This window comes from Schistocerca piceifrons, chromosome 5, assembly GCF_021461385.2.
Source record: "Schistocerca piceifrons isolate TAMUIC-IGC-003096 chromosome 5, iqSchPice1.1, whole genome shotgun sequence".
NCBI lineage: Eukaryota > Metazoa > Arthropoda > Insecta > Orthoptera > Acrididae > Schistocerca > Schistocerca piceifrons.
Window position 1 is genome coordinate 696,256,754 of NC_060142.1, and position 16,359 is coordinate 696,273,112.

Sequence of the window (16,359 nt, forward strand, 5' to 3'; positions counted from 1 at the left end):
TCGAATGAAGTCGGGAGATGCTGAAGGTATTAGATTAGGAAATGAGACACTTAAAGTAGTAAAGGAGATTTGCTATTTGGGGAGCAAAATAACTGATGATAGTCGAAGTAGAGATGATAAAAAATTTAGACTGGCAATGGCAAGGAAAGCGTTTCTGAAGAAGAGAAATTTGTTAACATCGAGTATAGATTTAAATGTCAGGAAGTCGTTTCTGAAAGTATTTGTATGGAGTGTAGCCATGTATGGAAGTGAAACATGGACGATAAATAGTTTAGACAAGAAGAGAATAGAAGCTTTCGAAATGTGGTGCTACAGAAGAATGCTGAAGATTAGATAGGTAGATCACATAACTAATGAGGAGGTATTGAATAGGATTGGGGAGAAGAGAAGTTTGTGGCACAACTTGACTAGAAGAAGGGATCGATTGGTAGGACATGTTCTTAGGTATCAAGGGATCACCAATTTAGGATTGGAGGGCAGCGTTGAGGGTAAAGATCGTAGAGGGAGACCAAGAGGTGAATGCACCAAGCAGATTCAGAAGGATGTAGGTTGCAGAAGGTACTGGGAGATGAAGAAGCTTGCACAGGATAGAGTAGCATGGAGAGCTGCATCAAACCAGTCTCAGGACTGAAGAGCACAACAACAACAATAACCTTGCGAACCTATTAACTTTGGACACAGTCATTTTTGCAAACAGTAGTAAGTAGAATTATTGAGAAGAGTTGAACAATTTTGGTTTCTTTTCATTTGCTTTTAATGTCACTTTTTCCTTATTCATGTAGTCTGCAAGTGTTTACCTAATTTGCATGTTTTGTTGTTCTGCTTTTAACCTCATAGGAGTTGTTGTGCACTGCCGATTTATTTTACGCTCTATGCATCAATCGCCATTGCATCAGTAGACAGCAACATGTCATGAGTTGTCCAGTTTCTTTAGGAGAATACACTCCTGGAAATTGAAATAAGAACACCGTGAATTCATTGTCCCAGGAAGGGGAAACTTTATTGACACATTCCTGGGGTCAGATACATCACATGATCACACTGACAGAACCACAGGCACATAGACACAGGCAACAGAGCATGCACAATGTCGGCACTAGTACAGTGTATATCCACCTTTCGCAGCAATGCAGGCTGCTATTCTCCCATGGAGACGATCGTAGAGATGCTGGATGTAGTCCTGTGGAACGGCTTGCATGCCATTTCCACCTGGCGCCTCAGTTGGACCAGCGTTCGTGCTGGACGTGCAGACCGCGTGAGACGACGCTTCATCCAGTCCCAAACATGCTTAATGGGGGACAGACCCGGAGATCTTGCTGGCCAGGGTAGTTGACTTACACCTTCTAGAGCACGTTGGGTGGCACGGGATACATGCGGACGTGCATTGTCCTGTTGGAACAGCAAGTTCCCTTGCCGGTCTAGGAATGGTAGAACGATGGGTTCGATGACGGTTTGGATGTACCGTGCACTATTCAGTGTCCCCTCGACGATCACCAGTGGTGTACGGCCAGTGTAGGAGATCGCTCCTCACACCATGATGCCGGGTGTTGGCCCTGTGTGCCTCGGTCGTATGCAGTCCTGATTGTGGCGCTCACCTGCACGGCGCCAAACACGCATACGACCATCATTGGCATCAAGGCAGAAGCGACTCTCATCGCTGAAGACGACACGTCTCCATTCGTCCCTCCATTCACGCCTGTCGCGACACCACTGGAGGCGGGCTGCACGATGTTGGGGCGTGAGCGGAAGACGGCCTAACGGTGTGCGGCACCGTAGCCCAGCTTCATGGAGACGGTTGCGAATGGTCCTCGCCGATACCCCAGGAGCAACAGTGTCCCTAATTTGCTGGGAAGTGGCGGTGCGGTCCCCTACGGCACTGCGTAGGATCCTACGGTCTTGGCGTGCATCCGTGCGTCGCTGCGGTCCAGTCCCAGGTCGACGGGCACGTGCACCTTCCGCCGACCACTGGCGACAACATCGATGTACTGTGGAGACCTCACGCCTCACGTGTTGAGCAATTCGGCGGTACGTCCACCCGGCCTCCCGCATGCCCACTATACGCCCTCGCTCAAAGTCCGTCAACTGCACATACGGTTCACGTCCACGCTGTCGCGGCATGCTACCAGTGTTAAAGACTGCGATGGAGCTCCGTATGCCACGGCAAACTGGCTGACACTGACGGCGGCGGTGCACAAATGCTGCGCAGCTAGCGCCATTCGACGGCCAACACCGCGGTTCCTGGTGTGTCCGCTGTGCCGTGCGTGTGATCATTGCTTGTACAGCCCTCTCGCAGTGTCCGGAGCAAGTATGGTGGGTCTGACACACCGGTGTCAATGTGTTCTTTTTTCCATTTCCAGGAGTGTATTTTACCAGTGGTTATATGTTCGATTTGGGCTAATAGGTGATAATCCGTATTGTTATAGTTTTTGGGTAATTACTTGCGTGTGTGAATGCAATGTTCAGTCTAACTAAAAAAGGTAGAGTATTCCTGGTTCCAATTAAAATTTGCGGATGAGATAGTTGAACACGGTCGGGGCTATCTCAGTCGATGTTTGAGGAGGTGCTGTTACATTTCGTGATGCCCTCTGATCCGTTATCGCCACACCTTCAACATTATTTATTATCTCATTCAGTGTTGTGATAACAGCATTGAATGAGACAACAGAGCAAGCGGGAGGGCTTTCATTCCGAAAGAACAACTAGGAAAGGAAAAGTTAGAATACAATTTTTTATCTTCACTGCCTGATGATAGGTTATATGATGTTATTTCAATGGTTACAAAATCGAGTCAAATTTACACAGAACTTGGCAGTATGAGCTCTGTTATGTCCCCTTAAGCCTGGATGCATGCGCTACCCAAGTGGGAAGGATGTCTAGAAGCCACTGTATCCTCTTCTGGGGCATGATCGACCCTAACTGTTGTAACAAGTCCTTGAAACCCTAGATACTGGCATTGGGATGTAGTTTACATCCAAGCTACCCCCCCACATGTTCTTGATGGCCAGAGGAGTACCATACCAGCACACAGACTGTTAAGAGACATTTTATTGTTAAAAAATTTCAGCACGATCCTACCGTATGAGAGGTAACACATGAAGTCGCAGGGTATCCGTGACTTATTGCTGTGCTGTCACTGTTCACTCAATCACAACGATCGATGGTCTGAAGTCTAGCCGGCCGCTGCGGCCGAGCGGTTCTAGGCGCTTCAGTCCGGAACCGCGCTGTTGCTATTGTCACAGATTCGAATCCTGCCTCGGGCATGGATGTGTGTGATGCCTTAGGTTAGTTAGGTTTAAGTAGTTCTAAGTTCTAGGGGACTGTTAGTGATAATCTAGCTCACTTAGAGTTTTCTTTGGATCCTGTTTTACGTTACCTTCTCTAATTTTGAGCTCAGGCTGTAAGAGGTCCATGCCTAAGGAATTTATTGCTAGCGCGCTCGAGCAGATGTAATTTCGATGGATTGCTCACGCTCTGCCTGCGAAATTTACCAGTTTAAATTCACAGTCAATTATTGAAAGGTTGTAAGTGAGCCACAATTTTATTGAGAGATTAGTCACATTGTATTATTGGTAGGTTACGGAATTTTCTGTTGGGAGGTTACAATGCCATGCGTGTCTGTACAGTATGCCTGCGTTTACCTATCACGATTCACCACATTTCGGTTGTGTCGTAGCATGCTTTACTGTTTAATCCGTTCACATACACCACTGTGCTAATTTCTCCCAGTCGAATACCGCATTGTACGGTTTCCAACCTGCTGCACTAGCACTCGGAGCGAGGTGGCGGAGTGGTAGGACATCAGACTCACATTCGGGAAGGCCAACGGCTTCTATACGCGACCGGTCATCATGACTTAGGTTTTCTGTGGTTTCCCTAAATGTCCTTAGGCAAATGCCAGGATGGTTCCTTTGATAGGGTACGTTCGATATCTTTCCCCATCCTTCCTCGATACGAGCTTTTGTTCCGTCTTGATAACCCTGTTGTCGTAAGATCGTTAAACTCTAATCTTCCTTCCTCTTACACTAGCCGGCTGTGGTGGCTGAGCGGTTCTAGGCGCTTCAGTCCGTAAACGCGCGACTGCTACGGTCGCAGGTTCGAATCCTGCCTCGGGCATGGATGTGTGTCATGTCCTTGGGTTAGTTAGGTTTAAGTAGTTCCAAGTCTATGGGACTGATGACCACACATGTTAAGTCCCATAGTGCTCAGAGCCATTTAAACCATTTTTGAAGCCTGAAGTCTAACTTGATAGATCCCCGCAGCATGAAGCCATGCTGTGCCTGTCTAAAACATTGGAAGAATGAGACCTCTCCCCAGATCGCTGCCACATTCGCCGACTATGGTCATCCATGGTATTGCAGGACCATGATTCCTCGCTGAACATGTGATGCCAGTCACCAGCAGTCCATGCTTCCCAATTACAGCATCACTCCAAATTCAGGTGTTTGGACTGTGGTGTTAATGGCAGTCTACACATTGGATGGTAATTCCCTGATCCGACTGCTGATAGTCTCCAGTCAGTGGTGAGGGATGACACAGAACGTTGCATTATTTGTTCGTGGACTGCAGGCCCAGATGTGGTTACGATGTGCTTAGTGCACAATATGACAGTACTCCCTTGTTATGATCTGACGTGGCTGACCAGAACCTTGAGGACAAGTATGAATGCCCTCACTTTCCCATGCAGTCCAAGCTCGAGCCTCTGTCACATCTGTTGTCCCGCAAATCTGGATATTCGACCAGCCGACCAAATGAAGACCCTTAATGAGACCCCTTTTAAATTTTCAACAATGCTGTCTAACGGGTACGCAGCATCTCTGTGTCCTCCACTGTGGTCATCAACGTCTAGAACTGTTCACGCCGCTTGTATACACAACCAGTCCCGGTAACAACACTGATGTACACTTGTGGTCGTTCTGCCTATCACAAAGAAAAGTAACTCTTAAATCATTTACATACCCATCTATGATGTGTGCACATACGAAGCTACGCATCCAATCACAGCTTCTGGGTGGTTCACTTTTTTTGTCAGTGTCATGAAATAATTACCGGAGGGTGAGCTGTGCGTGGCTCGTGTTCGTGCCATCTCTTATTTAACATCCTGTTTTTGTCGTACTGCCACCTCGTTATGTTAGTTTCAGTTACTAGTGCCACCGAGTTCCTGCTTTGCCTGCCCGTGAGGGGCAGCAGCAGCGCTTATCGATATAAGGCCTGCCGTATTATCTTAGCTGGACAGCATTTACTTCCGACTAGTCGTGTGTCGACCAGTGAGTTGGACGTACCATCAGTGAAGTCGGGGACGGAGCGCAGATGAGGCGCAGGCAGCCAGTACTCGCCCGACCGCTGGCGACACACATGCATTGTCCGACGAAAGGAGATTTGAACGGGGACGACCGTTGGTTGATCGTTCGGTCGTTAGTCTCATCGGGCAACGTGTAACTGGCTCTCTGACCGCTTCTGGGCCCCTTCAGTTGCCATCTTGTGGAACTTGGGTCGGTCCTTTGCTGGTGCAGGGATGTCGGTTAGCCAGTGGGCGTGTTTCCTCTGCATGGTCGGGTCCGGGCCAGCATTTGCGCCGTCGTGTGTCTGGAAGTGAGTGGGAGGCGCACCAGCAGTGCAGTCGCGACGGAGCAGCACTCGCGGACGGACCAGCAGGCAGTTGGTCGGTTGGCGTGGAGCAGCGAGGAAACCTCGGCGCGTGTTTTGGCTGAGCCCGCGGGCTGCGTCCACGCGCTGCCTGAGTGTGTTCTGCTGTTCCCATTGCTACGAGGTCCGTGGCTCATCGATCATGGACACGAAAGTTAAGTTTAACTTAAGATTAAGTTCGCTGTTCGGATTGTGTCGTTCGGATTTCGTTGTCGGCTGTTGGGACATGTTATCTTGTCCGTGGATCCGTTGACAGTCGGTCGGTTTGGGTTGTCGTGGGATTGTAAATGGTTGGCCCTACTGCCTGTCTCACCTAAGCGAGCGTTAGTGTTTGAATTACAGGCCGACCCTCGAACATTTGAGCGCCCTTGTGTGTACTGCCTTATTCAAAAAATGGTTCAAATGGCTCTGAGCACTATGGGACTCAACATCTTAGGTCATAAGTCCCCTAGAACTTAGAACTACTTAAACCTAACTAACCTAAGGACATCACACACACCCATGCCCGACGCAGGATTCGAACCAGCGACAGTAGCAGTCCCGCGGTTCCGGACTGCAGTGCCAGAACCGCTAGACCACCGCGGCCGGCTACTGCCTTATTATTTTAAAATTTGTTCTTGTTGTTGTTACTTGTGTGGCTTCTAGCCGGTTTTGTGTTTTAAATTACAGTTGTTTTGTCCTTAAGGCCTTCAGCCTAGCTGAAAGTACTGTTTCACATAAGCCTTTTGACATTTCAAAATTTTTTACAATTTTTAAGTCGTCGGCCCTCGGCCGGTTTGAGTTTCAGTTGTTTGTTCTTAAGGCTTTCAGCCTAAATTAAAGAACTGTTTCACGTAAGGACTTTGGTATTTAAAAAAAATAATGTTTTGGAGTTTTAAGTGTTTGGCCTTCAGCTGATTTGAATTTAATTTGTTTACTTCAGCCTAACTAAAGAACTGTTTTTGAGATAAGGCTTGCCTTTTAAATTTCTGATTATGCTTGCATTTTAAGTTATTGGCCTTCAGCCGTTTTTAAAGTAAAGTCACTTTCAGTCGGTAATTAAATCCCAAAGATTAAAGCTGTGTGTTTAATTTTTTGTTTTGTTTTTTGGCTCTTGTAATGTTTGATCAAAGAATAAAGTTGTATGTTGGATTGTAACTGACAGCCCCTTATTTTGGCCTCTTTCCACAATTTATTCTATCTGTCCTGTCCTGCGGATCATGTAACAGTGGACCGCGCCGATTAAGTAATAGTAAGAAGAATAAAAACAAGGACCCAGCCAGGTTAGAGCCACTGTTGCCAATGACGGCCGCTTCGAGTACTAAATTTCGCATGAATCACCTCGAAGGGAACGATCTATTGATACGTAATTAGCATCGTTTCAGAAAACATCGTGCTTGTGCAACGCAGCTAGCTCTTTATTCGCACGAAGTAATGGCCGCTATCGACAGGGGATCTCAAGTTGATTCCGTTTTTCTAGATTTCCGGAAAGCGTTTGACACCGTTCCTCACAAGCGACTTCTAATCAAGCTGCGTGCCTATGGGGTATCGTCTCAGTTGTGCGACTGGATTCGTGATTTCCTGTCAGGAAGGTCGCAGTTCGTAGTAATAGACGGCAAATCATCGAGTAAAACTGAAGTGATATCAGGTGTTCCCCAGGGAAGCGTCGTGGGACCTCTGCTGTTCGTGATCTATATAAATGACCTGGGTGACAATCTGAACTGTTCTCTTAGGTTGTTCGCAGATGACGCTGTAAGTTACCGTCTAGTAAGGTCATCCGAAGACCAGTATCAGTTGCAAAGCGAATTAGAAAAGGATTGCCGTATGGTGTGGCAGGTGGCAGTTGACGCTAAATAACGAAAAGTGTGAGGTGATCCACATGAGTTCCAAAAGAAATCCGTTGGAATTCGATTACTCGATAAATAGTACAATTCTCAAGGCTGTCAATTCAACTAAGTACCTGGGTGTTAAAATTGCGAACAACTTCAGTTGGAAAGACCACATAGATAATATTGTGGGGAAGGCGAGCCAAATGTTGCGTTTTATTGGCAGGACACTTAGAAGATGCAACAAGTCCACTAAAGAGACAGCTTACACTACACTCGTTCGTCCTCTGTTAGAATATGGCTGCACGGTGTGGGGTCCTTAACAGGTGGGATTGACGGAGGACATCGAAAGGGTGCAAAAAAGGGCAGCTCGTTTTGTATTGTGACGTAATAGGGGAGAGAGTGTGGCAGATATGATACGCGAGTTGGGATGGAAGTCATTAAAGCAAAGACGGTTTTCGTCGCGGCGAGATCTATTTACTAAGTTTCAGTCACCAACTTTCTCTTCCGAATGAGAAAATATTTGGTTGAGCCCAACCTACATAGGTAGGAATGATCATCAAAATAAAATAAGAGAAATCAGAGCTCGAACAGAAAGGTTTAGGTGTTCGTTTTTCCCGCGCGCTGTTCGGGAGTGGAATGGTAGGGAGATAGTATGATTGTGGTTCGATGAACCCTCTGCCAAGCACTTAAATGTGAATTGCAGAGTAATCATTTAGATGTATTTAATCACGTATTTCCTCCTATAAAATTTCGTTATTTGCTGTCCTCCTCGACGTTTGCAGTTTCGACAGCCAGCAGTGTAGTTGAGATGAGCGACGTCTGACTGACCTGCGCAGAGCGACCTGGGCCGCCATGACGCGCTGCCGCTCGACCACGAGCTGGCAGGATGCGCATGCGCACTCGCGCCAGCGGCACAGCCGCTTGTGGCCCTTGAGGCTGGAGATGACGCCGTGGTTGCGGCAGCGCGCACACTTGGGTGTCCTCAGGAGCCTCCGCGCGCGCCCGCCGGCTGTGGCGCCGCCGTCTTCCCCCATGCCGCCCGCGGGGATCCCCGCCACCTGCTGGCAGCAAAGAGCGTCATCCGCAGTTAGCGTCGGTCAGTAGCTGCGCGGTCTTATCTCGTTCAACAGATATACGCTACTGGCCATTAAAATTGCTACACCAAGAAGAAATGCAGATGATAAGCGGGTACTCATTGGACAAATATATTATACTAGAACTGACATGTGATTACATTTTCACGCAATTTGCGTGCATAGATCCTGAGAAATCAGTACCCAGAACAACCACCTCTGGCCGTAATAACGGCCTCGATACGCCTGGGCATTGAGTGTACAGGTACAGCTGCCCATGCAGCCTCAACACGAGACCACAGTTCATCGAGAGTAGAGACTGGCGTATTGTGACGAGCCAGTTGCTCGGCCACCATTGACCAGACGTTTTCAATTGGTGAAAGATCTGGAGAATGCGCTGGCCAGGGCAGCAGTCGAACATTTTCTGTATCCAGTAAGGCCCGTACAGGACCTGCAACATGCGGTCGTGCATTATCCTGCTGAAATGTAGGGTTTCACAGGGATAGAATGAAGGGTAGAGCCACGGGTCGTAACACATCTGAAATGTAACGTCCACTGTCCAAAGTGCCGTCAGTGCGAACAAGAGGTGACCGAGAGGTGTAACCAATGGCACCCCATACCATCACGCCGGGTGATATGCCAGTATGGCGATGACGAATACACGCTTCCAAGTGCGTTCACCGCGATGTCACCAAACACGGATGCGACCATCGTGATGCTGTAAACAAACCTGGATTCATCCGAAAAAATGACGTTTGGCCATTCGTGCATCCAGGTTCGTCGTTGAGTACACCATCGCAGGCGCTCCTGTTTGTGATGCAGCGTCAAGGGTAACCGCAGTCATGGTCTCTGATGAACTGACAAACGCTCTTAACACCATCCAAGAACACTTTTCGCAGATTGGAAAAGGTAAAGAAAGCTAATGGAGGCACAACATGGAACTTATTGCGGCACAACGCAGAAGCGCTTTTTGATCGCTTGATCACTCGAGATGACACATAGGTCCTCTACGGTAATTCAAAATGCAAAAAGCAGTGCCTCTCTCCAAATGAGTCTTCAAGAAGTACAAGCAAGCAAGTTTTACACCCCAAAAAAGCGCTTTTGTGTGTTTCGTGGAGTATTTGCAAGGTGTTATCCTGTAACAATAATGCAAGACGATACCTGGAAAAGTTTATGAGATGCGATGGGAGATATTGCCTCCCCCACTATACTCTCCCGTCACTGCATCAGATTTCCATTTATTCCGATCGCTACAACATTTTCTATGTGGCAAAAAATTTATAAATGGGGTCGATGTCCAATATATACTTTGTTCAGAAACCAGTGGGTTTTTGTGGATCCGGCATTGAAAATTTGCACAACAGATGGCAATAGACTGTTGATAACGAGGGTGATTACATCAATGATTAAAAATAAGAACTTGTTAATAGCTTATCAGTTCAAATTTAATGTAAAAAAAGAAACGACATTAGTTTCCGGTCTCCCTAATGTTTTGATACGTGCCCCAAGGGAGTGTGTCATGACACTTGCTATTTATGTTTTATACAAGTATTTATGACTTGGCAGACTGGAGTAATAGCAACATCAAACTTCTTGCTGAAGATGCAGTTATGTATTCGAGGTGTTTCTAAAAATTTCCGAGAATGCCCTCGTAGATATCAGAAAAGTTACGTTGCACCCTAATTTCCACCTTCCAAGGAGTCTCCTTGTGCTTGTACGGAACACGCTCAGTAAGAAGCAGTGCTAGAAGTCTGCTGACTCAAATGTATTCAAAATCAGTTTCAGTTCCGCTTCAATCTCGTCTATGGTACTCATTTTACAAATGTTCGAAGCTCCTCTTGATGTTCTTCCGTGTTTGAGATTTAAAATTGGGTTGTTTTGGAAATCATCCCCATGCAAACACAAATAGGTTATTTTTGTATTTACCCAGACATGTTTCGACACCTATGTGTCATCTTCTGTGTGTCAAATACTTATTTCTGTAAAGTACAATATCAGATTTTATAATAATTTAACTGCTGTAGGCCTAAGAATTACAATATGTGCAATTTTCTTTGTTTTGTTTAGACGCTCACCTTAAAATTACATCGCTTGTCATCTGCAAAACTAGCCATGAAGAAAATTAATGCTTATTTATCAAGAACTTTTCCGTGGGTGGAGGCTATGTGCGTTTCTGCACGTACATTTTGACGTCCTGTTGCGTGTCTGGTTGTTGTATCGAGCAACAGCTATTCAGTGCACTGTTTCCACATAGTTGTTCTCGCAATTTTCGATCACTAGTTCACCTCACATGCACTTACACAACAGACGTGATCTGAGCAGGAACTTCTGACTCCATTCTCAGGGAGAGATGTTATGTTATGAGAGAGAGAGAGAGAGAGAGAGAGAGAGAGAGAAAGAAGGAGAGAGAGAGAGAGAGAGAGAGAGAGAGAGAGAGCTGGAATGAGGGGTGGGAATGGAACCGAAAAACATTTATTATTTTTATTTTTATATAGGCTGTTTGAGTATTGTGTTTTATGTGGGGGAAGTGCCTTTATATAAGTCTTTGAGTCTTCCGAACAGTGTTTTTGTTGCACAATGTTGTATTTTCATTCAGGACATTCTCCCCTTGCATTATTGCTTTTTGTATGTGGTTGTTCTCTATTGCGAGTTTTTGATAGAAACTGTTGCTTTCTCTGAGAATCTTAAGATCAGTCTCCATGTTATTTGGGTGATGGTTCTCTGGAATCAGATAATCTGCAAAAGTGGAGTGTGTACAATCACTTCTTAGGGCTCTGAGGTTTTCAGAGTACCTCGTTCTGAAATTTCTTCATGTTTGGCCTATGTAGACCGACCGGCATTAACTGTAAGTTAACTGATATATTCCAGTTTTGGAGAATTGGTCTGCTTAGGAGCTCTTAGTGTTTAGATTTTTCTGTACTGTGTTATTCGTGCGGAATGATATTTGTAGTCCTTGTTTCTTCAGTATGTTTCCCACCCTGTGTACGTCTTTGTTACTGTATGTTAGTGTCTGCCATGCTGTACTCTTTACAGGGTGTTCCTGGTACCCTGTGTTTGTCTGGAGTTTGTGTACTTGGTTTTCTGTTGTGGCTGGTAATTTCTTGATGTTCGTGGTGTGTTCTCTTTTAATTTGATTTTTAATTTTGCTGTTCAGTTTGTTTATCATTTGTGTGTTGTACCCATTCTCTCTGGCTATTTGTTATATTGTGTTTAGTTCCTGCGTGTAGTTGAGTTTGTCCAATGGAGTTCTGTTGAGCCTGTGTAGTATGTCTCTGAAACGTGGGAGTTTGTGTGTTGAGGGTTGTTAGAGTTTATGTGAATGGTTGAACTTGTGGCTGTAGGTTTCCTCAAAATTATGTTTGTTGTTGGTTCTGTGTATAGTGATGTCTAAGAAATTAAGTTTCATTTCCTCTTCTGTCTCAAAGGTGAATTTTATTTTGGGGTAAACTGTATTTGTGTCACAGTGTAATTGTTTTATTCGTGTGTGTTTTATCAATCAAGCAAATGATGTCATCCACATATCGGTACCAGTATATAATCTTGTACTATTTTGGATGTATGATTTCACTGAATATTTTGTTTTTAGTGTGGTTTAGAAATGTTTTTTTAAGTAGACCGCTAATGGGTGAGCCCATTGGTAGACCATCTTTTTGCAGATAGAACTCCTTGATAGTGAAATAGTTCTGTTATAATATTTAGGGTGACTTCTATTTCATCTATGTGTGCACTTATGTCCCCTTGATACTGCAATGCTGATTGTTGCTTCTACTGGCTCTTGTGTACATGGATGTGATGTCGAAAGATACCTGGGTTGCTGTTGATGGTATGTTTATATCTTTTATCTTTTCTGTCAGTGCACTGGTAATTTTTAGGTTTCTGCTGTTCGTTAAAGTATATAGTTTCTGTAGTAATGTGTGTAGGTGTCTAGCTAGGAGATAAGATGGTGCAGTTTTTGAAATTGATTACGGGCTTGATTGGACAGTTATTTTTGTGTATCTTTGGTAAACTATTGAGGCTGGGTGCTTTGGGATTCTCTTGTGTCATGTATTTGCATAAGGCGGATTTCCAAAACAACGCAACTCGTCTATGGTGTCAAAACTCCGCCTTTTTAAATTGTTTCATTTTCCGGAAGACAAGAAACCATACAGGGCTAGACCAAGAGAGTGTGGTAGATGGGGTATAGTTATGTTCTTCTAGTCCAGGAATTCCATAGCGATGAGCGAGATGTGTGCAGGTACATTTTCATGATACAGCGGACAGTCTTTGTTCTTCTCCCTCTCAGACCGTTTGCGTCTAATATCTACCACACGATCTCCTGGAAACATTGCATTAGAATTTTCCTGTGACTGTCTGACCACACGGAATAAATTCCTTACGGACAATTCCATTAATCTAAAAGATAAATGATTAGCAAATCATTAGCATTGACTATATGTTGCTGCGAAATTGGAACTTTTTTTTTTTTGGATCGCGGAGATGGTGTTTTCCATCAGGGTCATAACCTTACACCTAAGATTCCTCGATAGTTACGAACCTGGATAGGAAATCTGGATCAACTGCTTTTGTAATTCAGTGCATATCTGAACCTTACGGTCTCGTTAGTCGGCGTTCCAAAGACGAGGAGTGAAGCTTGTTGAAATTCATCTCATGGCTAAGTCCTTCATCTAGATTGCCTTAACATACCCTGTATGAAATTCCAACGATTTCATAAACGTAATGGACTGTTTGCCTTCTGTCTTGTGATTACTTTGGCATTTATTTTCGAAGTTGCGCATGATGGCTAGCTCGTGGTTTCATCATGCTTCACAGACACAGGGACATCTTTACATCACTTAAACCACTTAAGTGTTCTTGCTTGTCTCAGCCGAGGCCTTCCTCTACTTTCGGTTTCAGCTGTAGCTTTGCGGAAAACAAAATTTCCAAATTCGCGGACTTACTAGGACACAGCATAAAGAAATCAGCAACAACCTTCGTACCGAAGCACTCACCACGTACGCGACGTCACATACTAGCAGTAGGGGTGGCAGTTATTGCTGAAACAATCGAGTTTAAATTACACCGGTTCTTTTCGACTCCAAATTGAGCTGGCTGTCACAATCCTTAAAAGAACTGGTTTATGAAACAATCGACTTTCGGTTCTTTAGTACTGGTACTTGCAGTTACAAACGCAGAATTCGAACAAAGATTGAAATTCCTAATGAAGGTGGAGGAGTGGGAGATTGTGACTGATGGGATGAGGCTGTGACAGAAATCTGTCCCACCGTCCCCAGCGAGGATGGGGTAGGTGAAGGAGACGGGCGCGGCAACAGCGAAAGCGAAAGGTCACAAGTTGATTTCCCTGCACCGTCACTTCTGGATGATATCAGTATTTCAGTGGGAAACAAAGACAAAATTAGATATTCAGTTATTACCCCAAGTTTATAGTTTATAGCGACGGCTCTGCGCGCATTATAATTCGTCCAGTCCTGCCTTCATGACCCCTACGAGAGAAATACGTAGGGGGTTGTTGAAGTATGTGCCAGTTCGGTTCTTTCAGCATACCCATGATGCTGCCCCACAGGTGAAACAAACCTGTGACTGTGTTGTCCCTCTCTGTATATGTTGAATATCCCCTGTTGGTCATTTCTGTTATGGATCCCACACACTACTGCCATATTCTAGAATGGGTAGCACGAGTGTTTTGTAAGCAAATCTCCTTTGCAGACCGACTACATTACTGTACTGAGACTTGGAACGCTTAGAGACTGCTGGCGTTTGGAGACCAGCAAGTGATGACATGGTACGCACCATCGCGTGTCATCCACCCTGGTGCCACCCACTCTGACCAGAGGCCCACCCCACGGGCATCGCGCAGCCGCGGCAAAGGCCACCTGGCAGGGTGGCCGTTGCCGGGAGTCCCGATGCCCCAGCGTGACGGGCATCTACTCCCTGGCATACGTGGGGAGTTAGGCGCAGGCATCAGTAGAGCGTGTACATGGCTCAAGAAGCACACAGCACTACCACGAGAGGCCACCAGCACACAGCCGCCTCCCAGCTTCGACCAGCTGCCTCCAGGTGGCGCTCGCTAATCGGGACTAGCTTCTGCTTCCGCCTCACGTCCACCTGCGCGTCGGATTCATCCGCCAATGGTGATACCAGCCGCCAGAAGAGCACAGTCAACAGCGCACAACTTCGCTTTTGCCTAGAATGCTTCCGCCAACATGCACAAGGGACGACGCGCTGTAGGCGTTCTCTCAGGAATACTGTGCCAGGAATTCCTGCAATTCTCCGTCACAGTTTCTGCTGTTCACACCAGTCCAGTCGCAGCTCCGCCACAGTTCCTATTGTTCGCACCAGTGCCATCACAGCTCCGCCATATTTTCTGGAATTACGCTGTTGTTTGTTGTTGTTGCGGTCTTCAGTCCTGAGACTGGTTTGATGCAGCTCTCCACGCTACTCTATCCTGTGCAAGCTTCTTCATCTCCCAGTACCTACTGCAGCCTACATCCTTCTGAATCTGCTTAGTGTATTCACCTTTTGGTCTCCCTCTAAGATCTTTACCCTCAACGCTGCCCTCCAGTACTAAATTGGTGATCCCTTGATGCCTCACAACATGTCCTACCAGCCGATCCCTTCTTCTAGTCAAGTTGTGCCACGAACTTCTCTTCTCCCCAATCCTATTCAATACTTCCTCATTAGTTATGTGGTCTACCCATCTAATCTTCAGCATTCTTCTGTAGCACCACATTTCGACAGCTTCTATTCTCTTCTTGTCCAAACTATTTATCGTCCATGTTTCACTTCCATACATGGTTACTCTCCATACAAATACTTTCAGAAACGACTTCCTGACACTTAAATCTATACTCGATGTTAACAAATTTTTCTTCTTCAGAAACGCTTTCCTTTCCATTGCCAGTCTACATTTTATATCCTCTCTATTTCGACCGTCATCAGTTATTTTGCTCCCCAAATAGCAAAACTCCTTTACTGCTTTAAGTGTCTCATTTCCTAATCTAATTCCCTCAGCATCACCCGACTTAATTCGACTACATTCCATTATCCTCGTTTTGTTTTTGTTGATGTTCATATTATACCCTCCTTTCAAGACACTGTCCATCCCGTTCAACTGCTCTTCCAAGTCCTTTGCTGTCTCTGACAGAATTACAATGTCATCGGCGAACCTCAAAGTTTTTATTTCTTCTCCATGGATTTTAATACCTACTCCGAACTTTTCTTTCGTTTCCTTTATTGCTTACTCAATATACAGATTGAATAACATCGGGGATAGGCTACAACCCTGTCTCACTCCCTTCCCAACCACTGCTTCCCTTTCGTACCCCTCGACTCTTATAATCGCGATCTGGTTTCTGTACAAATTGTAAATAGCCTTTCGCACCCTGTATTTTACCCCTGACACCTTCAGAATTTGAAAGAGAGTATTCCAGTCAACAGTGTCAAAAGCTTCCTCTAAGTCTACAAATGCTAGAAACGTAGGTTTGCCTTTCCTTAATCTTTCTTGTAAGATACGCTACAAAGAACATTTCCAGTAGTCTTGTACAGAAGACTACAGCTCCAACTTAGTGGTAGCTTTTTACAGAGCAATAGGAACAGTCTACTATGAGTATCTTTGTAATACTTTCATCAGTTGTATGGACTGCATCAGACTGCCAAATGACAGCAACGTCATTTACACTGAAGCACCAAAGAAACTGGTGTAGGCATGCGTATTCAGAGATATGTAAAGAGGCAGAATACGGCGCTGTGGTCGTCAACACCTGTATAAGACAACAAGGGTGTGACGCACTTGTTAGATCGGTTACTGCTGCTGCGATAGTAGGTTATCAAGATGAGAC

At 45.5% G+C, this 16,359-nt stretch overlaps 1 protein-coding gene across 1 annotated transcript in view; it reads right to left on the reverse strand.

Annotated features, from left to right (window-relative positions):
• LOC124799208 (doublesex- and mab-3-related transcription factor 2) overlaps nt 1-16,359 on the reverse strand; it is a 111,332-nt gene that overhangs the window by 68,026 nt on the left and 26,947 nt on the right. Inside the window, exon 2 of the mRNA XM_047262743.1 lies at nt 8,280-8,509. Within this exon, the coding sequence (XP_047118699.1) occupies nt 8,280-8,485 (206 nt within the window). The 5' untranslated portion in view covers nt 8,486-8,509. The remainder of the gene's footprint in view (nt 1-8,279; nt 8,510-16,359) is intronic.